A 25,053-nucleotide genomic window follows, 5' to 3' on the forward strand; every position below is an offset into this window, starting at 1 on the left:
TGTGATGAATTAAAATTAACATTTTATTCTTTTATACAATTGAATGCTCTGATTTTTTGTCATAAAATTGTATATGCTCTTTGGGGAAAAAAATTCAAGTAGATTTAAAAAATAGGCTCTCCCATATCCTACTTTGAGTGTGGTCATATTAAGATTATATTTTGCAACTTGCTTCACTTCAGTATGGAGTGCTATATTTGAAGACACCTATATCTACTTTAATTACATGTGATAATTTGCTATTGATACATTTTGATTAAAAAAATTAAACTAGTAACAAAAAAGGAAGTACACTGAGAGGACTTCAAAGCAGTGACACCTTAACATCTGTGAAAACACCTAGTGCTCAGATAATACTTTTCTCCAGAAATCGAACTGGCCAGTTCCTTGCAGAAATGGTTCATTACAGGGCTGATACAAAGAACATTCAAGATGACCCTGGAACAACTTGTAATTCCAGAAAGCTTAAAAAAAACTTTACCATGCTTCCCATCACTGGATTTCATGTTAAAGGAATACAGAAGTAGCTGAAAACTCCCATTGGCTAACACATGAGCAACTTGAGAAACTGAATTTTTTATACTGACCTTGAATTCAGTAACTTTCAAACTTATTTAACTCTAATAATTTGTAGGTCCGATATACTTTTAAAATCGTATAGTTCTCACTTGATCTTAAAATACTGCGCTGTCTGGGATCTCCAGCATACTACTGAATAAAAGTAATGGTAGCAGGCATCTTTGTTTCTAGATTTCACAGGAACAATTCTGATCATTTCACTATTTAGTATGTTTACTATAGCTTATTTTTAAATAGATATACCCTTTCTTATATATTGTTACATATAACAACGAAATTCCCTCTATTTGTAGTTCCTAAGAGGCTCTCAGATTTCTTGAGATTTTAGGATTTTATAAAGTCTTTATTCTAACTTTTGAGATAAATCAACCTCATCTTGGTTCTGCCATGCTTTTCTGCTTTATGTTACTGACTTCAGTTAATGACTTACATAACGTAAAGCATTATTTTGGTTAATTAAGATTTTTTGTCTTCATGAATAACACTGGGTTATTTTTGGATGTGTAGTAAAATTTCCTTTTTTCATCCATGGCATATCTTTTTTCTCTAGGTAAAACTGAAACTCCTAGAACAAGACTTCTTTGAGTCTTTTTTAAAAAAATAACTTACAGCATTCTTGATCCTAGCATTTTTCTGTTTTCTATGATAGTTTAATTTTTCATTTGCCTTTTTCCCCCTTCCATTGACAGGTACTATGGAATAAATGTTTGTGTCACCCATAAAATTTGTATGATAAAATCCTAATCCCCAAGATAATATAAAACCACAAAAAGTAGGTGGACCATGAGGGTGGAGTACTAATGAATGAAGTACTGCTTTTAGTGAAGAGGCCCCAGGTAGTTCACCTGCCCATTTCTACAATGTGAGGACATAGCCTAAAGGTACTGTCTATGAAAAGAGTCCTTCCTTACCACCTTGATTTTGGACTTCCCAGTCTCCAGAACTTTGAGAATAAATTTGTTTATGAACCACCCAGTTTATAGCAACCTAAGATAGGAGGCTTAGTTTTTGTTTCTCCTAAATTCTTAGCTCACTGATTTTCCAGCTTTTTCTAATACAGCATTTAAGGCTATAAATCTCTATAAATATCTTTTGTTACATCATTAAACCCTTTCTAATTTGTACTCTGATCAACAAATTAGAGATTAAGTAAGTACTAGCAAACAGGAAAGAATAATCCTTACCAATACTTATGAAGCTGCTGAATAAAAGCAATTTCTAAAGGTATAAACAGGCTCTATATACTAAGTAGTAAAGAGAAAAGTTTTCTGGAAAATGAGAAAGCTACCCAAGAGATGCTTATTTTGACTTATAATACAGGCCCTGTTACATTGTTCTTTTGAGAATAAAGGTGAATGGCCAAAAAAAAAAAAAAGGTAAGATTTGAGTCTTAAAAGAGGTTGTAGGAGCCAGTACTATGGTATAGAGGGTTAAGCCCCTGCCTGCAGTGCCAGCACCCCATATGGGCACTGGTTCGAGTCCCGGTTGCTCCACTTACTATCTAACTCCCTGCTAATGGCCTGAGAAGGTGGAGGAGGATGGCCCAAAGTGTGGCTTCGGCCACTCACGTGGGAGAGCCGGACGAGGCTTCTGGCTTCGGCCTCGGTCAGCTCTGGCTGTTGCAGCCATTTGGGGAATGAACCAGTGGATGAAAGATCTCTCTCTCTCTGCCTTTCAAATAAATAAATCTGTAAAAAAAAAAAAAAAAAAAAAAAAAAATCAGAATAGGATAAACCATTTCTCGGGCCTGGATTTGTGGCACAGTAGGTTAAGCCACTGCCTGGGACACAAGCACTCCATCCAGCTTCCTGCTAACATGCTGGAAAAGTAGTGAAGACGGATGGCCCACATGTCTTAGAAGCATGAATTATTTGTTTTGCTAGGGAAAGAATAGCCTGGGAGAAGCTTAATTGTTAGCTTAGGATCTATTATCACTAGGTTTCCGATTTGCCATACAGATTGAAAATTAAAGATGACTTATCTGTAAATTAAGTCAGTTTACCTTGTCACTTTAATATTTTGAAGGACGGTATGCTAGGGATTATGCAGTTACTGCCTGAACACTCCAGTAAATAACAGAACTTTTTAAAGCTCCAGAATGCAGTGCTTCCTTTTCTATGAACCCCATCACAGTAACCTTAAAAATTCTACTTATAGCCAAGTCTGGGCATGCCACTTCAATTCAAAACTGTAATCCAATAATTTTGAAAATTCCCATAGGTCTGTCTCACAGATTTAAAGTAGTATTTAGATTAGTAGTTTGTAAGGAGAAGGAAAGAAATGTACTTACATTCACAGAAGTTTAATGACACACTCAAATAATTGGAATATAAAATAATATCAAGATACCTTCTGTTGCCAAAAAGGTCCTTTATTCTAGGTCATCCTTTTAAGTGTTATACAAGAGCTGTGAAATGCTTGGGATACAGAGCAGTAATTAAAAATTTAACAGGAATCTCAGTACAGAAAATAGACAATAAATTAAAGCAAAAACCAAAGGTCTGGGAGATCCAAGACAGTAAGACAAGCTGTAACAAAAGGATGTGGATATACCCAAAGAGTTACTCTTAGCAACTGGTCACTGGAACCTGAGAAGAGTTCAAAGTATATTTGCTTAAATGAAAAAAGTACATTAGTTAAGGTCCAGTAAAAGGTTTCATGTTTCAATGTTTTAATATAAAAATATGTAGACATTTTGTAATGTATAAAAGTGCTACTTTTAATAGTTCTATTCAAAGAATATTTAAGATCACTAATAAAATGGTCACTCAGTTCAGATTCATAGTTTACAGTATTTTACTGCTAGCATTTTAAATATTTATGAACAATATCAAAGTACTTGTGTAGCTAGTTTTTTAAACTTCACTTAAAAAAACAAGAAACCAAGAGCTTATTATAAGAAATACCCTAATATTAGAAATAGTAAAGTGTTCAGTCTAATAACACATTAGCAAAGATATAAAGATACCAAGTAAATAAAACATTTACATACATAAGCCATATTCCATGCTAAGGTCATCATGAATATGAGATGATCACTGGACATCTAATTCCAATGCTTCAACAATGTGTGCAGCAGAAGGACGATCTTTAGCATCTTCATTAGTACATACAGAGAAGAGTTCAATTACTTTCTGGTATGATTCATCCAGTTCTTCCATATTAACAGGTGGCCTGGTTCCCAAAGCTGCATAGTATGCTTCCTCATCAAATTCACTTTCATCAAAAGTTTTATCTGCTCACAAAGGAGTTGGAGATGGAAACAAAAAGTCACTAAGTCATAGAAAAGCTTATTCACTCACCTACCTGAGATAAGAGATCATCCAGAAAGCTTTCCATTACACAACAGGCAGTCTCTTCAACTGTCCCGTCATTGAGTAGACTAGCTATTGTCTTGAATTTATGCATCATCAACTGTTAACTTTTCAATTTTTTGTCAGGTAAGGGAAGTTTTTAGGATAACATGTTCGAACTTGAGATTTTTACAAGTTACCTCTCTATTTTCAATCAATTTACATCTTCTCTGTAGATTAAACCCAGATGATACCAAATTTGTTACCAATATTTATTAGAAACTACACTACTAAATTAACTTGCTCTTTTAAAAGAAGGATTTAATTGTATATGCTAATCTTTAGCATGAAGAGATTGTGATTTATGTTAAATTATATTCCTACCTTCATCATCATCATCTGAAAGATTAATGTGTGGAATAGATAAAGTCATCATTTCCCACAGAGTAAGGCCAAAGGCAAATATGTCTGCCTTGTCGGTGATAATGCCATCCTCCTCCAAAGCTTCCTTAGGTTTCCATGGCTCAGTGCCAATGTAATAGGCCTCAGGATCAGTCACTAAAACAAGAACAATACAAGTAAAATGATCATAAGGGCAGGCACTACAAAACAGAAGAAAGGTAACTAACTGAAAGAGAAATGGGCAAATGATTTGAACAGGTAGTTCACAGTGTAACCAGTAAACATGACAATAAGCTCAACCTCATTTTTTTTCCTATCAAACAGGTAAATACTCAAAAAGCTGCTCAGCTGGGAGAATGTGAGAAAATTTTTTAGAAAGTGGTAGCATGAGCCAGCGCTGTGACTCACTTGGTTAATCCTCCGCCTGTGGTGCCGGCATAACATATGGGCACCGGGTTCTAGTCCCGGTTGCTCTTCTTCCAGTCCATCTCTATGCTGTGGCCCAGGAGGGCAGTGGAGGATGGCCCAAGTGCTTGGGCCCTGCACCCGCATGGGAGACCAGGAGGAAGCACCTGGCTCCTGGCTTCGGATCGGTGCAGCGCCGGCCATAACAGCCATTTGGGGGGTGAACCAACAGAAGGAAGACCTTTTTCTCTGTCTCTCTAATCTAACTCTGTCAAAAAAAAATTTGGGGAAAAAAAGTGGTAGCAGGGCCGGCGCCGTGGCTCACTTGGTTAATCCTCTACCTGCAGCGCCGGCATCCCATATGGGTGCCAGGTTCCAGTCCCAGTTGCTCCTCTTTCCAGGCCAGCTCTCTGCTGTGGCCCAGGAGGGCAGTGGAGGATGGCCCAAGTGCTTGGGCCCCTGCACCCACACAGGAGACCAGGAAGAAGCACCTGGCTCCTGGCTTTGGATCGGTGCAGCACCGGCCATAGCAGCCATTTGGGGAGTGAACCAACGGAAGGAAGATCTTTCTCTCTGTCTCTCTCACTGTCTATAACTCTGTCAAATAAATTTAAAAAAAAAGTGGTAGCAATATAAAACATGTGCATTTCATAAATTAGTGTGATACATCACATTAACAAACTGGAGAACAAAAACCATACAGTTAATCAATGCAGAGAAAGGATCTGATAACATTTAAAACATTTTCATGATGAAAACTCTATGCAAACTGGGTGGAGAAGGAACATTCCTCAACACAGTCAAGCAAATTTATGACAAACCCATAGCCAGTGTTCTATTGAATGGGAAAAAGTTGGAAGCATTCCCACTGAAATCCAGTATCAGAAAAGAATGCCCACTATCACCACTGCTATTCAATATAGTCCTAAAGGTTTTAGCCAAAGCCATTAGGCAATCAAAGGGATAAAATGGATACAAATTAGGAAGAAGGAAGTCAAATTATCCCTATTTTCAGATAACATGATCCCATATATAGGCGATCTAAAAGACACCACTAAGACTATTGGAACTCTTATAGAAGAGTTTTTTTTAAGTAGCCGGATTCAACATACAAAAATCAACAGCCTTTGTATACACAAACAATTCCATGGCTTATAAAGAACTTTAAGATCAATCCCATTCACAATAGTTACCAAAAAAAAAAAAAAAATCAAATACCTATGAATAAATTTAACCAAAGATGTCAAAGATCTCTATGATGACAATTACAAAACATAAAAAATATTGGAAGATACAAAAAAATGGAAAAATCTCTAATTTCATGGATTGGAAGAATCAATATCATCCAAATGTCCATTCTTCCAAAAGTAATTTATAGATTCAATACAATACCAATCAAAATACCAAGGACATTTTTCTCAGATATAGAAAAAAATGATGCTGAAATTCATATGGATGGAAACACAGGAGACGTCAAAGAGCTAAAGCAATCCTATACAACAAAATCAGCCAGAGGCATCACAATAGCAGATTTCAAGACCTACTACAGGGCAGTTATAATCAGAACAGCCTGCTACTGATACAAAAACAGATTAACAGACCTATGGAACAGAATAGAAATGCCAGAAATCAACCCAAGCATCTACAACTAACTTATCTTCGATAAAGAAGCTGAAATCCCTGGAGCAAGGACAGAAAATCTAGAAGTCAAAGGAAATCCAAAGCAAACCACAGGAATATTTATGGACAAATGGTAGGACCAAATCATTACTTATCAATAATAACCTTGAGTGTAAATGGCTTAAATCCTCCAATTAAAAGATACAGACTGGCTGAATGGATTAAAAAGCAAGACCCAACTATTTGCTGCCTACAAGAAACACCTCACCAACAAAGAAACACAGAATGAAAGAATGGAAAAAGATATTCCATGCTGGCCGGCGCTGTGGCTTAACAGGCTAATCCTCCACCTTGCGGCGCTGGCACACCGGGTTCTAGTCCTGGTTGGGGCACCGGATTCTATCCCAGTTGTCCCTCTTCCAGGCCAGCTCTCTGCTATGGCCCGGGAAGGCAGTGGAGGATGGCCCAAGTCTTTGGGCCCTGCACCCGCATGGGAGACCAGGAGAAGCACCTGGCTCCTGGCTTCGGATCAGCGTGATGCGCCAGCCTCAGCAGCCTTTGGAGGGTGAACTAACGGCAAAAAGGAAGACCTTTCTCTGTCTCTCTCACTATCCACTCTGCCTGTCAAAAAAAAAAGAGATATTCCATGCTAACAGAAAGCAAACATGAACAGGTGTAACCATCCTAAAAATCAGACAAAATAGACTTTAATACAATAACTGTTAAAAGAGACAAGAGCACTATGTAATGATTAAGGGATCAATTCAACAGGAAGATGTCACTATAGTAAATGTATGAACCTAATGACAGGCCACCTGGCTATTTAAAACAAATGTTAATAGATCTAAAAGGAAACAAACTCCAATATAATAGTAATGGGGGACTTCAATACCCCACTTTCATCAATGGACAGATCAACTAGACAGAAAATCAACAAAGAAACAACAGGGCTAATCTACCACTATGGACCAAATGGAACTGGATATCTACAGAATATCTCATCCCACAGTTGAAGAATACACATTGTTTTCATCAATACATGAAACTTTCTCTAGGATAGACTATGTGCTTCTGAACACATGGAATGAAGCAAGAAAATTTGGAAACATGGAAACTGAGCAGCACATCTCTGAATGAACAGTGGGTCATAGAAGAAATCAAAGGGAAATAAAAATCCCTGGAAATGAATAAAAATGATAGCATAAACCTTGTGGATACAGCAAAAGTGGTGTTAAAAGAGTAGTTTATAGCAATCAGTATCCACATCAAGAAACTGGAAAGGTACCAAATAAATGAGCTATTAGTGCATCTTACTCACCTAGAAAAACAAGCCAAACTTAAAATTAGTAAGAGAAAATTAATAACCAAACAAAATTGAAACCAAAAAAAGAGATAAAAAGATCATATAAATTAAGAACTGGTTTTCTGAAAAATAAACAAAACTGATAGACTACTGGCCCAACAACAACAACAACAACAAAAAAGGAAGACCCAAATCAGCAAAATCCGAGATCAAAAAAAGAGATGTAACAACATATACCACAGAAATAAAAAGAATCATCAGGAATTACTACAATTATATGCCAATAAATTGGAAAATCTAGAAGAAATGGACAGATTCCTGGACATATAACTCTACCAAAATTGAGTCATGAAGACGTAGAAAATCTAAATAGACAAATAACCAAGATGGAGATAGAATCACTAACAACCCTCCCAACAAAGAAAACCCCAGGACCAGTTGGCTTCACTGCTGAATTCTAACAAACTTTTAAAGAATTCCAATTTTTCTTAAGCTATTCAAAACAACTGAAATGGAAAGAATCCTACTAAACTCCTTCTGTGAGGCAAGCATCACCAATTCAAAAACCAGAAAAAGATAAAATAGAGAAAGATAACCATAGACCAATATCCCTGATGGACACAGACACAAAAATACTCAACAAATTACTGGCTAATCAAATCAACACATCAGAAAGTTCACTTGGACTAAATGGGATTTAACCCTGGTATGCAATGATGATTCAACATATGCAAATCTAATAAATATGATACATCACATTAAGTGAAGAACACAAACCATATGATAATCTCAGTAGATGCACAGAAATCATTTGATAAAATACAACATCCTTTCAAGATGAAAACCTTAAGCAAATTAGGTATAGAAGGAACATTCCTTAACACAATCAAGACAATATATGACAAACCCACAGCCAGCATCTTAGTGAACTGGGACAAGTTAGAAGCATTTCCACTAAGATTCAGAACCAGACAAGGATGCTCACTTTCACCAGTGCTATTCAACACAGTCCTAGAAGTTTTAGCCAAAGTGATTAGGTACAAATCAGAGGCATATAAGTAGAAAGGGAGAAGTCAAGTTATTCCTGTTTGCAGATGACATGATTGTAGATATAGGGACCCTGAAAGACTCCACTAAGACTCCTGGAACTCGTAAAAGAGTTTGGTAAAACTAGGGCATATGAAAATCAACACACAAAAATCAGTAGCCTTTCTATACAGACAATGCCGTGGCCGAGGAAGAACTTGTAAGATTAGTCTCATTCATAATAGCTACAAATAAGTTTAAATACCTTGTAATAAACTTAACCAAGGAGATGAAAGATCTCTACAAAGAAAATCACAGAACATTTAAAGAAGAAATATTAGAAGATGCAAAAAAAAATTGGAAAAAATCTTCCATGTTCACGGATTGGAAGAATATCATGAAAATGTCCATACTACCAAAAGCAATTTACAGATTCAATGCAATCCCAAAATACTAACAACATTCTTCTCAGATCTAGAAAAACAATGCTAAAATTCATATGGAAACACAAGAGACTCGAATAACAAAGCAATCTTAAACAACAAAAACAAAGTTGCAGGCATCACAGTACAAGATTTTCAGGACATACTATAGGGCAGTTATAATCAAAATAGCTTGGTACTGACACAAATATAGACAGGTAAACCAATGGAACAGAATAAAACCCTAAAAATTAATCCACACATCAACAACCAATGAATGTTTGATAAACAGGTTGAAATCAATTCCTGGAGAGACAAGTCTTCAACAAATGCTCCTTGGAAAATTTGATCTACATTTGCAGAAGTACAGAACAAAATCCTTCCTTTGCACCTTATATAAAAATCAACTCAAAATGGGTCAAGGTGACCTGATACCAACAAATAACTAGAGGAAAACATTGGGGAAACTCTGCAAAAACACTGGCATAGGCAAAGAATCCTTGGAAAGGATCTCAGAAGCACAGGCAATTAAAGCAAAATAGAGAAATGGGATTACATCAAGCTAAGAATCTTCTACACTGGAAAGAGCAAACAAAGTAAAGAGGTAAATGACAGAATAGGAGAGAGTATTTGCAAATTATGCAACTGATAAAGGATTAATATCCAGATGTACAAAGAGCTCAAGAAACTCAACAGTAAAACAGTTTGTTTAAGAAATAGACAAAGGACGTGAACAGGCACTTTTCAAAGGATGAAATACAAATGACCAACAGACACACAAAATGATGCTCAGGATCACTAGGCATCAGGGAAAGGCAAGTAAAAACAACAATGAGGTTTCACCTCACCCCAGTTAGAATGGCTATCATCCAAAACTCAAAAAAAATAATAAACGCTAATGAGGATGTGGGGAAAAGATACTCTAATTCACTGTTGGTGGGAATGTAAATTAGTACAACCATTATGGAAGACAGTGTGGAGATTCCTCAGAAATCTGAAAACAGATCTGCCATATGACCCAGCCATCCCAGTCCTGATAATTTATCCAAAGGAAATGAAATCAGCATATGAAAGAGTTATCTATACCCCCATGTGTATTATAGCTCCATTCACAATAGCTAAGATGTGGAATCAACCCAGATGTCCATCAACTCATGACTAAAGAAAACTGTGGTATATATATACTATGGAATACTACTCAACCATAAAAAAGAATGAAATCTTGTCTTCCACAACAAAATGGATGCAAGTGGAAACCATTATGCTTAGTGAAATAAGCCAGTCTCAAAAAGACAAATATACATTTTCTCTGATATGTGGTAAATAACAGAATACCAAAAAATGTATAGATATGATTGTAGTCTTTAGCCTATCTTTGTACTCCTGTCAAACTGTGGTCTTTCTGTGTTTTACTTGTTGAATATTATGATTAGTGGTAAAATAAGCCTATGAATAGAGTAGATTAAAATTATGTCTTTGCATAAACTGATGAAGAGAGAGGAAGAGTGAGGTGTCTTAGGGTGGAGTAAGGGAAGTGTGATTTTTTTTTTTGAATAGTACCCATGGAATGCATAAAATCTGTTTTCTTAATAAAATTTTTTTTAAAAAGTACTTACCTACAACTTTTATTTTTTTCTCAATCTTCAATCTATGGGAATTAAAGTGTGAAGACAGAGCTCTATTTTTTCGAACAAGTCCATATAACATTAATTGACTAAACAACCTCTTTTTTCACTATACAAAAATGTCATTTTTATCACATAACAAATTCCTCTGTACTTTGAGAACTATTTCCTGATTTTCTGATATTTTACAATTCTTTTTCCTATTGATTTATTTAGGATTGAGAAAATTTTACTAAAGAAATTTCATTTTTATTGTGCTTGACAATTTCTCTATTTCCTAGTTTCAACTTTTTATAGTTAGTTAGCATAGGAGTTCATGATAGTTCTATTTTTATTAATGATTACAGACATTATAACGTCACTCTATCCTGGATTTTTGACTTCAATTCAACTTGTAAACTTTTACTACAGCTAGAAAGTTTCCATATATTCTAAACCATATTAAGAGTCTCTTTAACATTCATACAAGGAAACAAACTTAAGTGTAATATACTAAATAATGGGTTGAAACCAGAGGCTTTCCTTTGAGGCTGGCTCTGGTTTCTCATCAAGAACATATACAAAAGGAAAATGGTCAGTATTTACAATAAGAGAATAATGAATGGAGATAGGACAAGAGGCTCATTATTTGAGCACATCTTTATGACCTGGGCTTGGAAAATGATGCAGAGACAACTCTTGATACATATTTACTCTTTACAGGAATATTTACTGTGGTTAAATTAAATGTTGCCCATCTTTATTAGCATCTGTCTTTGCTAATTCCACTCCAGTTTTCTTCTACCAGTTTTTCTTGCTTTTACTTATGCTAAATGAATTCCTTCATAAGACTTTATTAAAATTTTATTTTCCATTCCCATATGTTTTACCACTTAGAAATCCAGGCTAGAAATCATTCCCAAAGTTAATATTCAGTTACAACATAGAATAATAAGCAGCAAGTAATTTATACTGTGCAGGTGGTAAGGGAGGAGATTGGAGGCCAAGTAGAAAGCAAGAGAGAAAAGGAGGGAGATATTTTATTAAACATTTTTGATTTTTGAATCATGTAGATCATGTTTTTGAAAATGTAAAAATTTTAGGGACTGCTGTTGTGACATAGCAAGGAAAGCTGCAGCCTGCAGCACTGGCATCCCATATGGGCACTGGTTCAAGTTCTGGCTGCTCCACTTCTGATCCAGCTCTCTAATGCACCTGGGAAAGCAGTGGAAGATGGCTCAAGTACTTAGGCCACTGCACCCATATGGGAGACCTGTAAGATAGTCCTGTTTCCTGGCTTTGGCCTGGCTCAACCTTGGCCATTGCAGCCATCTGGGGAGTGAACTAGTGGATGCTCACTCACTCTTGCTCACTCTCTTTCCGCCTCCTTGTAACTCTTTAAATAAGTATATACATAATTTTTATGTAAGTATAAATAATAAACAAGTAAATAAGTATATAAATAATTTAAGTAATAAGTATAATAAATAAGTATAATTTTAAATAAGTATATAAATAATTTTTAAAGAAATGTAAAAATGTTAAATACTACTCACCAGTCATATTTTCATCCAATGGTAGAGACACACCCACATCACAGATTTTAATTGTTTCAAAATCACCTTTAATTACAACATTTGAAGACTTTATGTCTCCATGAAGCAGTTTTTTTTCTTGGTGCAGATACTGAAAATAGTAAAGCATTTAGCACTCTGAATAGAAATACAAACTGGAAAAAAAAAAAAGTACCTTTCAAATAAAGCTAACAACTTGAATACCTTTCCTAAACTCCTTTCCTAAACATTTGCCCATCATTTCAAATTATTTGAAGCCAGAGAAGGAAACATCCCATATTAGCTTCATCTCCCATATGGATCAGAAATCTGAAAGACATTTTTTATTTGAAATGCAAAGGAACAGAGACAGAAAGAGATCTCCCATTTACTATTTCATTCCCCAAATGCCTGCAGTAGTCACAGCTAGGCTGGGTTGAAGCCAACAGCCTATATAACTTAATCTAGGTTTCGAAATGGCATGCAGGAACACAAATCCTTGGGCCATTACACCTCTGCCTCCCATCATGCACATTAGCAGGAAGCTGGAATTAGAAGCAGAGCTGGCACACAAACTCAGGCATTCCAGTATGGGTTGCAGCTATCCCAAGCAGCATCTTAACCACTGTGCCAAAAGGCCACCATGAAAAGATTAAGAGACAGATAACCTGTTGTAGGTACGTTAACTTTATATTTTCAAGCCCATCTCAAACATTTTTGTATCAGAAGATGCCACTGCTGATTTCAAAATACACTACGAATTTTACTTGAGGATAATTTTTAGAAAAAATTTTGCAATTTTCACAATGAAACAAACTTCCCTGAAAGAAATTATTAAGATGATGCAAGACAACAGATGATTTAGGGCCACAAATTATTAAAAAGCAGAAGAGGAAGCATATATGTAATGCAAGGCAATATTTTAAACAGTTTCTTGGAATTGGCAAGTAATGATATTCATTCACATTTAAAAAGTCCCACAAAATGGTTGTTTATTCTTCAGTATTTGAGCACATCTTTATGACCTGGGCTTGGAAAATGATGCAGAGACAACTCTTGATACATATTTACTCTTTACAGGAATATTTACTGTGGTTAAATTAAATGTTGCCCATCTCATTGTGAATAGGACTCTATATATTTACAGTGTAATTTATTAGCATAATTATGTATACATTTTAAATCATTAAATAATTCAAGTTATTTAGTTAATACATATATTAAAATGTTTAGATACAGTGATTTTTCCAATCTGATTCATAAATCAATTTTATTGTTGAACTTTTTAATGGTTTTTTAAAAATTGAGAGGCAGAAGAGAAAGAAGAGAGTTCCCATCTGCTGGATCACTTCCCAAATGTCCACAGAATGGCCTTGGGCTGAGGCCAAAGCCAGGAGTCAAGAATTCAATCTAGGGGCCAGCGCCGTGGTTCACTTGGTTAATCCTCTGCCTATGGCGCCAGCATCCCATATGGGCACCGGGTTCTAGTTCCGGCTGCTCCTCTTCCAGTCCAGCTCTCTGCTGTGGCCCAGGAGGGCAGCGGAGGATGGCCCAAGTGCTTGGGCCCCTGCACCCAAGCACCATGACAGGGAACATGTGTGTCTTAATCTTTAGGCCAAATGTCTGCTCCTTTTTGAGTTCCCAACATGCAATTTGACATCAGTATCTCATATATGATCTGCTTTTGAGTCATCCAACAGTTTTCTGTTGGATTCTGTTTATTTAGTATATAGTTTTTTGTATTCTTTACATTGCATCTATATAAAGTCTAATTCCTTTGCATAACACTGAAAGAGCTTTTTTCACTGCAACTATATACTCATGATTTCCAAAATTAACATACCACAAAGTAGTCATTAAGAGATTTGCTTTCATTAATAGGAAGTTGGGCTATTTGTATTAATAAATTAATCCATTTACCTAAATCTAGTAAGTGATTTCTATAGCCAAACTACCTGATTTAGGTTATTTAGGGCTAATTGAGGGCCCCAAATTTAGGACTAATTGAGGACCAAAAGAAAGAAACAGTACATTTTACAACATGGGGGACTGTATAAGGCCTTTAACTTATGGAAACTTCCTCTCTTTGGGAGAAAAAAAAAAAATACCTCCCACCTTGTAGTTAAGTATACAAAATGTTTAATTTTTTCATATTCCACAAAAATCGCTTAAAATATAATGTCATAGTTACCTTTAACCCTCTTGCCATGTTCAAAGCAACTTTTAAAATTATAGCTGCTGGAAAAGGAGCTCGGCTGTCTTTATTTCGTTCTTCTATTAAATCATTTAGAGACTTTTCACCTCCATACTCCATAGCAAGACACAGACTACCATCATTGGCTTCAGTAAAAGCACGATAACCTTACAGAAAATATGACATTTCTTTACTAGAATAGGGAAAAACAATAGTATTTATGTTTTTTACAATAATGTGATTAAAAACATGGTTTTGGACCAACATGGACAAATATATAATGAAATAGCTGTTTGCAAAACTAATTCTGTAGATCTAAAATATTTAATATGAATGCCTTCCATGTATCCCAAATTAAAATATTTTCACTACTCTATGCTCCTCTAAATACAGTGGTTTCACTAGCCCTATTTGTATTAACAGTATAAAATGAAGTAAATTACCTACATGAAAGTTATTTTATATTTCTAAAATCTCTATAATACCAACACCATGATCAGTATATCTATTTCCCTAAAGTTTGTGTTATCTAAAAATTTGATATGCAATTTTTATTTTGGACCATTCATTTAAATTTGATTCCTAATAACATCCAAGCCCTTCGTCATTTTTATCAATGAAGCCAATTAAAGTGTATTAACTGTTATCAAACAGAATATTATCAGACACTGCTACTAAGAAGATTTAAACTTACCTATAATATTTGGATGATGAAGGCTTTTCAAAATCTTAGCTTCATCAGTTAGTCTCTTTTGATATATATTTCGATAATGATCATCACATATGGGATTAATCTTTTTCACAGCCCATGGAGAATGCGACAAACCTCTTGGAGATCTAAAAAATATATACACACAAATTTTAAAAGTATAGAAAAAAATTTAAAAATAAGATAGTTTCAAATGATTAACAAGAGCTTCCAAATTTTGAAAGAACTAGATAATTATTTTTCTCCAGACTAGAGTCTTGGCTTAATACATATTTCTTAGATTGATGTAAACATTTTTAATTAGTTCTACTTTCATATACCTTCTATAAGTAATGTTATTTTAAAAAATATTTAAAATAATTTAGACTCAACACCTCTGCTATACTTCCATTTCAATTGGAAGATGAGTAGGACATATTGGGAGAAGTCTGGGAGAGGATAAAAAGAAAAAAATTAGAAGTTTAAGGATGGAATGTACTGTTCTCTAATTTTTCTACTCAAACATCAGACAACCAGTTACTTATCAAACATTTCACTTTATGTACCAGAGATTAAAGGACACTAAAACAATAAACATTAATCACTAAGAAATATAACTTAAAAAACACTCAGACATTCAGCCCATACGAGGAGACTTCAAAACACTCTGAAACATGGAATTAAAAGATACTTATTCTGCAGCAAAATAGTTTCTTCATTATACATACTTTCCACAAACTTTCTGAACCCTTGTAATTGTAGAGTCATCCAAAGAATAGCAAACTGTTTTTCACCAGCAAATATGAAGATACTTCCAAGAGTTTATATAAAATGTATCTTATGAAAACTATACATGGATTTCAAAATTTTTTGCACTGTAAATTTATCTTTTAATTCCACTTTTCCATTAACTTTTTTTTTAAGAGATTTATTTATTTATTTGAAAGACAGAGTTACAGAGAGGTAGAGCCAGAGAGAGAGAGAGGTCTTACATCCTCTGATTCATACCCCAAATGACTGCAATGGCCAGAGCTGAGCTGATCCGGAGCCATGAGCCAGGAGCTTCTTCTGGGTCTCCCATGTGGGTGCAGGGGCCCAAGGATTGGGTCATCTTTCACTGCTTTCCCAGGCCATAGCTGAGAGCTGGATTGGAAGTGCAGCAGCCAGGACTCGAACTGGCACCCATATGGGATACCAGCGCTCCAGGCCAGGGCTTTAACCTTCTGTGCCACGGCGCCAGTCCCTCCATTAACTTTTTGAAGTCCTCTTATAGTCACTTGTACACTGACCAGTTCACCTAACACCTTTCACTGCGTGCTCAAAAACAAGTGCTTAAGGAGATAATATATGTATGCTTTCATTTTTGCAACAGATTTTAATTCCATTTTCCATGAACTTTTTGAAGTATTCATAAAAAAATGAGAGAAATGTGAACTTTCTATTTTCTCTAGAAGATCGAGCCATTTTAAGAACATTTAAGTTGTAAACGTTTTAAGGCCTAAATAAACAGGTAAAAACAAAGTCAGGGAAAGGTTTATCTGACAAAGTAGGCATTCAATTATGTAAGTAAAGCAAATCATAAAATAACCATATAGTATCAGGGCACAAAAGCTACTGAAAAGAAACCTCAAGGGGCCGGCACTGTGGTGCAGAAGGTTAATCCTCCCAGGTTGGCACCGGTTCCAGTGCTGGCTGCTCTTCTTCAGATCCAGCTCTCTGCTATGGCTTGGGAAAACTGTAGGAGTGTCCCAGTTGTTTGGGCCCCTGCACCCATATGGGAGACCCGGAGGAAGCTCCTGGCTTTGGATCGGCACAGCTCCAGCCGTTGTGGCCATTTGGGGAATGAACCAGCAGGTGGAAGACCTTTCTTTCTCTCCCTCTGTCTGTAATTCCACCTCTCAAATAAATAAATACAATCTTTAAAAAAAAAAAAAAAAACCTCAAAAGTTCAAAACACAAAGTTTATCCATGAAAACATAAGACAGATTGAACCAAAGATCCACTTAGCTTTATATTCCCTCATGGGTGTACCTCTAAAGTTGCAGAACCATTTTTGTTTATTCAAAAAGCATGTACTCAGAGGGTTCTAATATTCTTAATTCATATATATCATTCACAAAAAAATCAACAGCCTTTGTATACACAGACAATGCCATGGCTGAGAAAGAAGTACAGCAGTGGGAGGGACATATAACATAAAACAGATTATTACATAAAAATAAACAGCAGTCAAAGGCTTAAAAACTTTCAACAACAATACCATAAATTAAAAACAATGTCAGTGACGGATATTCTCAAAATTCTAGAGGAAAATTATTTTTAAGCAAGAATTCTCACCCCGAAAAGCAAGGGCCATTCAAGCATTTGGAGAAAATTAAACTTGTATAGAAATACAGTTTCTCAAAAATCTTTCTCCTGTACACCTTTTCAAGGGGAGCTACCAGATATCCTTAACTAAAATGGGATAAAAAACAGTAGTAAGGCCCAAGATACAGAAAAATAGAGTGACAAATTCTGCAGCAAAGCAAAGGGAATCTCTGTGTTATCCACATGGCAAATCCCAGGTTGAAAGGGCTTTACAAGGCACGGTAGAGTCGGGCAGGGACTGCTATTTTTCCAGATCAGCTACATGAATCTTTTTTCCTATACCACATATAATACTACTTTTAAAAACACACTTCACTTTTTTTAATATTTATTTGAGAGGTAGAGTTACAGAGAGACAGAGAGAAAGGTCTTCCTTCCGTTGGTTCACTCCCCAAATGGCCCCAATGGCTGGAGCTATGCCCATCTGAAGCAGGGAGCCTGGAGCTTCTTCCCAGTCTCCCAAGTGGGTGCAGGGTCCCAAGGACTTGGGCCATCTTCCACTGCTTTCCCAGGCCATAGCAGAGAGCTGGATTGGAAGAGCAGCAGCCAGGACTAGAACTGGTGCCCACATGAGATGCCAGTGCCGCAGGCAGAGAATTAACCTACTGCCCCACAGCACCAGCCTCACACTTCACATTTTAAAAATATCTTTTAAAGTGGGGGGTATGTAAAGTAGTAAGAATTGTTCTTTCAAAATAATATAGGAGTTAAAAATCTCCAAGTGTTTATAAAACAAATTAGAAATGGCATGCAAACACATGAAGCACCCTTTGTTTAAACTACAAAAATGTTTCAGGAATACCTACTTGTATATAATTGACAGACTATTCTCATTTCATTACAGAAAAGATTTCTATCTGGAAACAATAGGAACCTAAGTGAAGCCACAACATGCAGGGTTGCACTGGATTGATTCCAAGAATGCATAAAGAACTACATACTGGTTTAGTTGTTTGCCACTTAATAAACATGAAACTATGTACAAAATAAGTAATTTTTCAAAAAAAGTGTTATCTACTCATATATTATTAGCTATCAAGACTCTTTTAATTTTTTAAAGATTTTATTGGGGCAGGCATTGCGGCACAGCAGGCAAAGCTGCCGCCTGTAATGCCGGCATCCTATATGGGCACCGATTCACATCCTGGCCACTTCACCTTCAATCCAGCTCCCTGCTTATGGCCTGAGAAAATCAGCAGAACATGGGCTAAGTTCTTGCGCCTCTGTTACCCATATGAGAGACCTGGAAGAAACTCCTAGCTTAGGCCTGGCCTAACCTCAGCCATTGTGGCCATCTGGGAAGTGAACCAGTGTGGAATAAGTATTTCTCTGTGTCTCTCCCTCTCTAACTCTTTAAAAAAAAAAAAAAAAAGTTTATTTACTTGAAAGATTTTATTTGAAAGGCACAGCGGCAGGGAGAGGCAGGGAGAAGATGAGATATTCCATGCACTGGTTCACTTCCCAAATGGGGCTGAGTCAGGCCAAAGCCAGGAGTCAGAACTCCAGTGGCAGGGGTCCAAGTACTTGGGCCATCTTCCACTGCTTTCCCAGGCACATTAGCAGGGAACTGGATCAGAAGCAGAGCAGCTGGGACTCAAACTGGTACTCTGATATGGTATGTCAACATCACAGGAGGCCACTTAACCCACTGTGCAACACCAGCCACAGGATGATTCTTGCTCAATTATATCTCTTCTGATACTGTGTTCCTACTTATAATCGTGTATTTTCCCATCTTGCTAGTGATGTCATAGTGAAGAAAAACCTTTGACTTCCTTTAGAATGAATTATCTTGAGAAGGCAGCTTTCCAGAGCAAAGAGCTATCAGTCATTAACATACAACACTCAACCTCTGAGGTTTTCTTACTGAGAATCTTGTGTTGTTTTTAAAGATTTATTTGAAAGGCAACAGCTGGGGCGGGGCCAGATCAAAGCCAGGAGTTTCTTATGGGTCTCCCATCAGGATAAAAGAGCCCAAGGTCTTGGACCATCCTCAGCTGCTTTCCTAGATGCCTTAGCAAGGAGCTGGATAAGAAACAGAGCAATCGAGATTCAAATCAGGGCCCATAGAGGATGTTGGTGTCACAGGCAGCTGCTTAGCCTACTACGCCATGATGCTGGCCCCAGAGAACCTCATGCTATTAACACAAAGGAACCCTTTCTTCTGGCACTTCTTCTTACAGAGCCAAAGAAAAACTATAAGGAAAACTACTTCCTTTTTAATAATCGATTAGGAAGAATTAAGAGGGAAGTATATAAGGCAGAGCTATGGCAAAGTTAGAGAAGATTCTAGGAATTGGAATACAGCAGTCAGTAGAACCAGTAACATCTCCATATCTAAATACTGAAATTTTCATAGTCTTTTTTTTTTTGTCTTCAAGTACAGTGAAACTATTGTTTCACATTAAAGCAGTAATAAGAAATCTTATACCCACCTTTTCATGAGGTAAACATTGACCCCAGTACCAAAACCAAGCTTCTGCATAAATGGAGAGGCAGGAATATTAATGCATGGAGTTGAACATAAGACTAAACATCAGAAAGAGAAATAAAAATTAAAATTAGTATTTGAAAAGACCTCTACAAAAGCATACTAATGCTATCAATATACTGTAGCTATGAGTATTAATTGGCATAGTCTTCCTGGCAAATAATGTGAAGTGGATACTCTTTGACCAAGTCTACTTTTGGAGCTCTCTCTCACACTAACACTGCTGAAGCAGAAGTTGGTAAAATGACCTGTCTTGTATAAGCTATAAGCTAAGAAGAATTTTCACATTTTTAAGGAGTGGTTAAAAAATAAAGATACAGAAGAATGTGGCCCAGAAACTCTAATCTATGTGGCCTCTTACAGAAAGTGCTATACAACACGTGTCCGAAGAGATCACACATATATACACTGGGATTTGCTTTTGTGGCTACAGACATGTAATTATAGTATATATGATACAGCATTATATTCATTAAAAAGATGACAGAGGGGGCCAGTGCCTTGGCTCACTAGGCTAATCCTCCGCCTGCGGCGCCAGCACTCCGGGGTTCTAGTCCCGGCTGGGTACTAGTCCTGGTTGCTCCTCTTCCAGGCCAGCTCTCTGCTGTGGCCCGGGAGGGCAGCGGAGGATGGCCCAAGTACTTGGGTCCCTGCACCTGCATGGGAGACTGGGAGGAAGCACCTGGTTCCTGGCTTCGGATCGGCGCAGCGCCGGCTGTGGCGGCCACTACGGGGGTGAACCAATGCAAAGACGACCTTTCCATCTGTCTCTCTCACAATCTATAACTCTATCTCTGCCTCTAACTCTGCCTGGCAAAAAAATAAAAATACGTAAATAAATAAAAAGATGACAGAGAAGAGTTCTGCTTCTGCTTGTGAATAAGTAACTGCACCTGCAACTGCCATCTCACGATAAACTAGGAAACTTGAAAAATACAATGGTTTTCAAATACTTGACAAGGCAGGGCTATGATCCCTGAGAGGAAAAAAAAAAACGAGAGCCCAATCATTGCCCTAACATACTATTAAAGGCAATTTCTAGGCTGCAGCACAGAGAGGAAACAGCCCAGCAGTCGTCTCAGATTGAGGCGGCGAGATCAAAGGTCAGAGGAGGCCTAGGTGACCAACATATATGGAACAAAGAACTAAAAAGGGAGGGGCCGGGGGACAGAGAGACGTAGAGACAGTATGTATGTCAGAGCTCCAATGTTCTAAAAAGGTCTTGCTTCAAATATTTGGCTAATGGGTAGACTCGCCAAAGCTGGAAAAGTGCCAAAGGAAAACAATAGGACAATTACTACAGAACACTTGGGTCTAGGAACAGTTGATGGCATCATCAGCCAGAGTGTGCTTCCCCTATAAAACTCACAACTTAGCACAGCTCAATTTTAGCTCAGGAAAAAAGTTTCTAACAAAGCTTAAAACCAAGTCTCAAAAGGAACAGGCTAACGTGCAGGTAATTTAACTTTATCCATAATAAAAATATTATTAACAGGAATAACAAAATGCACCACTGGTATGACCCATACCAGAATAAAAATAAACCAATAAAAACATAACATAGAATGACAGAGATAGCAGGATTAGCAGGTAAGAACCTTAAGATACAATTTTTTTTTTTTTTTTTTTGACAGGCAGAGTGGACAGTGAGAGAGAGAGAGAGAGACAAAGGTCTTCCTTTGCCATTGGTTCACCCACCAATGGCCGCCGCAGCCGGCGCACCACGCTGATCCGAAGCCAGAAGCCAAGTGCTTCTCCTGGTCTCCCATGCGGGTGCAGGGCCCAAGCACTTGGGCCATCCTCCACTGCCCTTCCAGGCCACAGCAGAGAGCTGGCCTGGAAGAGGGGCAACCGAGACAGAATCCAGCACACTGACTGTGACTAGAACCCGGTATGCCGGCGCCACAGGCGGAGGATTAGCCTAGTGAGCCGCGGTGCAGGCCAAGATACAAATGTTAAAAATATGTTAAATGATGTAAAGGAAAATCTAAGCATAACGTTATATCTGATACTCTATTAGAATGTCAATTAAAATTAGTTCACACTTAAACTTTAGCGTATAAGATAAGTCTTATTTGTTAAGATTCACATTACAAAAGGGGACTTATGCTAAACTGTTTGTGCATGGTACATATTAAAGGATCAAGCTATAATAATACAAAGACAGTTCTAACAACAGTAACAATGAAGAAAAGTCTTACATCCGCTATCTTACCTGATTTTCTTTTTTCAGATAATTTGCTTGGTGTCTTAAAAGTATTGACTCCTTCCATTCTAACAACCACTCTAGCTCCAATGATGAAAATAAGCTGAAAGTTACACTGCAATTAGAAAGAATACAACTCTCATTCATGAAGAAAAAAATTCTCAAATGTTATGATGCATTTATTACATAAACAAACTCTGAGAACTGAAAAAGACCTCAACAAATAGTTATTCTAATTTTATTTACAATAAGAAAACTGAAATCCAGAGGAAAATTACCCACTAGTGACTGAGGGTTTTGCTTGCTTTAATTATAATCTATGCGCTAGGTTACAAAAAACAACTCGCCTATACCAAAAGGTAAACAGTATCTCTGCCTCTAACATTTTCCAGGAGAAGTTGTGAACAGGACTCTTAGATTCTTTAAGGAAACTGCCTATGCAAGGTGCATTATTCATAATTCAAAATGGAAACAAAGATCCATCAGATGATGAACTGTTCAACCAAATGTGGTGCATCTGTTCAAAGGACTACCATTCAAAGGAATGAAACGCTAATACAACATGAATGCACCTTGAAAATACTATGCCAAGTGAAAGAAACCAGACACAAAAGACCACACATGCTCTAATTTATATAAGTTCCATAATTTTCCATAATTGTCTAGAAAATATACTAATTTCTTAATGTTTAGACTGTTGCTATGAATGAGAGAAAAATCAAGAATGCCTGGGCTGGCACTGTGGTGCAGAGAGCTATGCTGCTGCCTATTAACCTGTGTCCCATATGGGAACAAAGCCAGGCCCAGCTTTTGCAGCCATTTGGGGAACAAACCAGGGAAAACAATATCCTTTCTCCTCCCCTTCCTTTTCTATCACTCTGCCTTTTAAATAAATACATCATTTTTTAAAAAGCAATAATTTTCCAAGTTTTTTTGAACTGCAAAAATAGGAGTGCTATTAATTGTGATCAGGAGCTCAAGTTTGGCTCCTTACTCGACATCTGATGTCAAATGGTCAGCTGGACATAGGTCTGAAATCCAAGCTACAGACTTAGATGTGTGGAATATCAGCACACAGTGTTAACAGCTGAGAGACTGGGTAAGATCATCTAGATAACGAGTAAATGTAGTTATTAAAGAGGTAGTTTTAGGACAACACGGCAACTAAGTGGGGAAGAAAAAAAAAAAAAACCGAGCCTGAGGAGGGGTCGGCAAAAGTAGGCCGGAAAAAAAAAAAAAAAAAAAAAAAAGAAAGAAAGAAAAGAAAAAAGAAAAAAACCACCTGCGAAGTAGGAGCGCTGGGAAGTCTCACTGCCTTTTCCCAGTCAGCCCAAGGAAGATTTGATGTTCAAAATCAATGTGGCTTTCTGTTTTAAATCTCCCTCCAATTACAACTAGGTTTACACAAGAGTCTTTTAGCATCCCGTTATATTCCAGGGTACTCTAGGACTCAGGCCCACCTTCCACTCAAGATCTTGCCCCTAAATATACCATATCCCACCCATTTCACAGTTGTCTAAAGGCAACGTTTTCCGTGACTGAACATTCAGCTGGGCGTAGGTGTTAGCCTGGCGGTTTGTGGCCACTAGCCCAAAGTCTTCAGTGGATTCCGTATATACTCGTATGGTATATACGTTCTACAGGCGTTAATTGCTAAAGAAACATGAGGAGAGAGAAGCAAAACAGAAAGTCGAATGTCGGCTGTATTAGTGTGGGTCAGATGAGTGCTTTGGTTCTTTCCCCCTACCACCCGCATAAGGTTCCTGGGTGTTCACAGATGCAGGCTGTTTCTCCCGGGATCCAGGAGCTAACAGCGCAAGGTGCACCTGACGCCCAATCGCCTCACCGGAAACCAGAGCAGCGTCAACGGACGGGTTCAAGCGAGCCAACCCGCCGCTACTCCAGATTCGGGGTTTTAGTGACGCCCCAGTGCTATCCCGCGATTCAGACGCGCCCTCGGTCGGACTCTGGCCAAAATTCCCCAGATAACGCCCTCGTCCCAACGCTGTCTGCCACGTAGGGTCCTGCGCTGTCGCCAAAGCCACCGCAGAGCGCCTGCGCCCGCAGAAAACCCCCTTACCAGGCTCGCACCCACACGTAGAAAACGGGCGAGGAGAGGAGACGTCCCGGCCAAGGCTGTCCCGCAACCGGGCCCCAGTAGCCCGCCACAAGCCGCCGCCGCTACCGCCGCCGCACGGGCACCCCCCCACCGCACTCGCAGACAGCCGTTGTGATTTGAACGCTCCGGCCTTTCAAAAGGCCGCGCCGCACCTGCGTCAGCCGCGAACTACGGGGTGGCGCGAAGGACAGAACACACTCGATTCGCCGTTTCTCTTCCTTTCGCCTTTCCTGCCTTCTTACAGTTCCCACCTACTGCCGATAGGGGCGCTTTCGCGGCAAATGAAGAGAAACGCAGGAACAAACCGATTTTTACAGCCACTGTCAGCCCTTCATTAGAACAAATCCTGGTTAAAAAGGGTACAAGCGCGCGACTTGAAAGCTGAAGCTCTTTCCGAATTGCAAACACTTAGATCTGGGCTCGGAATGTGTAATGTTATTATGTAAATTTGATTACTTGTTCACTTGACCTTGAAACACTATGATTACAAATGTATTAGCTTAGAATAACAACCGTGTTTGGCTGAGAAGAAAAATAAATATTTGGATATTTTGCTAACTCCAGTAATTACTGCATTCAATTCAACATTCACACACTTGTTGAACAAATATTTATAGAGCATCTACTACCTGTCAGGTATGCACTGAATGCCTGTTGTGCAGAATGCCGTATGGTAGTCACTACAAAATTGCAAAAGTGATTAAGTCACAGAATTTCGCCTGCTTGGGAAGTGCTTAGAGTCTATGGAGGATGAAGGATGAGGAAGTATCCTAAGCAAAAG

General features: G+C 37.8%; 1 protein-coding gene across 1 annotated transcript; it reads right to left on the minus strand.

The window, feature by feature from the left end:
• Nucleotides 1-2,932: 2,932 nt before the first annotated feature.
• Nucleotides 2,933-24,391, minus strand: PBK (PDZ binding kinase). Its single transcript, XM_062213453.1, has 8 exons — nucleotides 24,234-24,391; nucleotides 22,163-22,268; nucleotides 19,892-19,985; nucleotides 15,096-15,238; nucleotides 14,399-14,568; nucleotides 12,211-12,340; nucleotides 4,257-4,430; nucleotides 2,933-3,814 (listed from the first exon to the last, which is right to left on the minus strand). The coding sequence occupies exons 2-8, from the start codon at nucleotides 22,218-22,220 to the stop codon at nucleotides 3,615-3,617; spliced, it is 969 nt and encodes a 322-aa protein (XP_062069437.1). The 5' UTR covers nucleotides 22,221-22,268; nucleotides 24,234-24,391; the 3' UTR covers nucleotides 2,933-3,614.
• Between the last annotated feature and the right edge of the window lie 662 nt (nucleotides 24,392-25,053).

This window comes from Lepus europaeus, chromosome 16 (genome assembly GCF_033115175.1).
Source record: "Lepus europaeus isolate LE1 chromosome 16, mLepTim1.pri, whole genome shotgun sequence".
In the NCBI taxonomy this organism is placed as follows: Eukaryota; Metazoa; Chordata; class Mammalia; order Lagomorpha; family Leporidae; genus Lepus; species Lepus europaeus.

Coding starts and splice junctions, on each gene's coding strand:
- PBK (XM_062213453.1), bottom strand. CDS start 22,220: ATGGAAGGAGTCAATACTTTTAAGACACCAAGCAAATTATCTGAAAAA. Junction 15,239..19,891: donor AATGTTTACCTCATGAAAAG/GTGGGTATAAGA, acceptor TATATTTTTTAG/ATCTCCAAGAGGTTTGTCGC. Junction 12,341..14,398: donor ACATGGCAAGAGGGTTAAAG/GTAACTATGACA, acceptor TACTATTTTCAG/TATCTGCACCAAGAAAAAAA.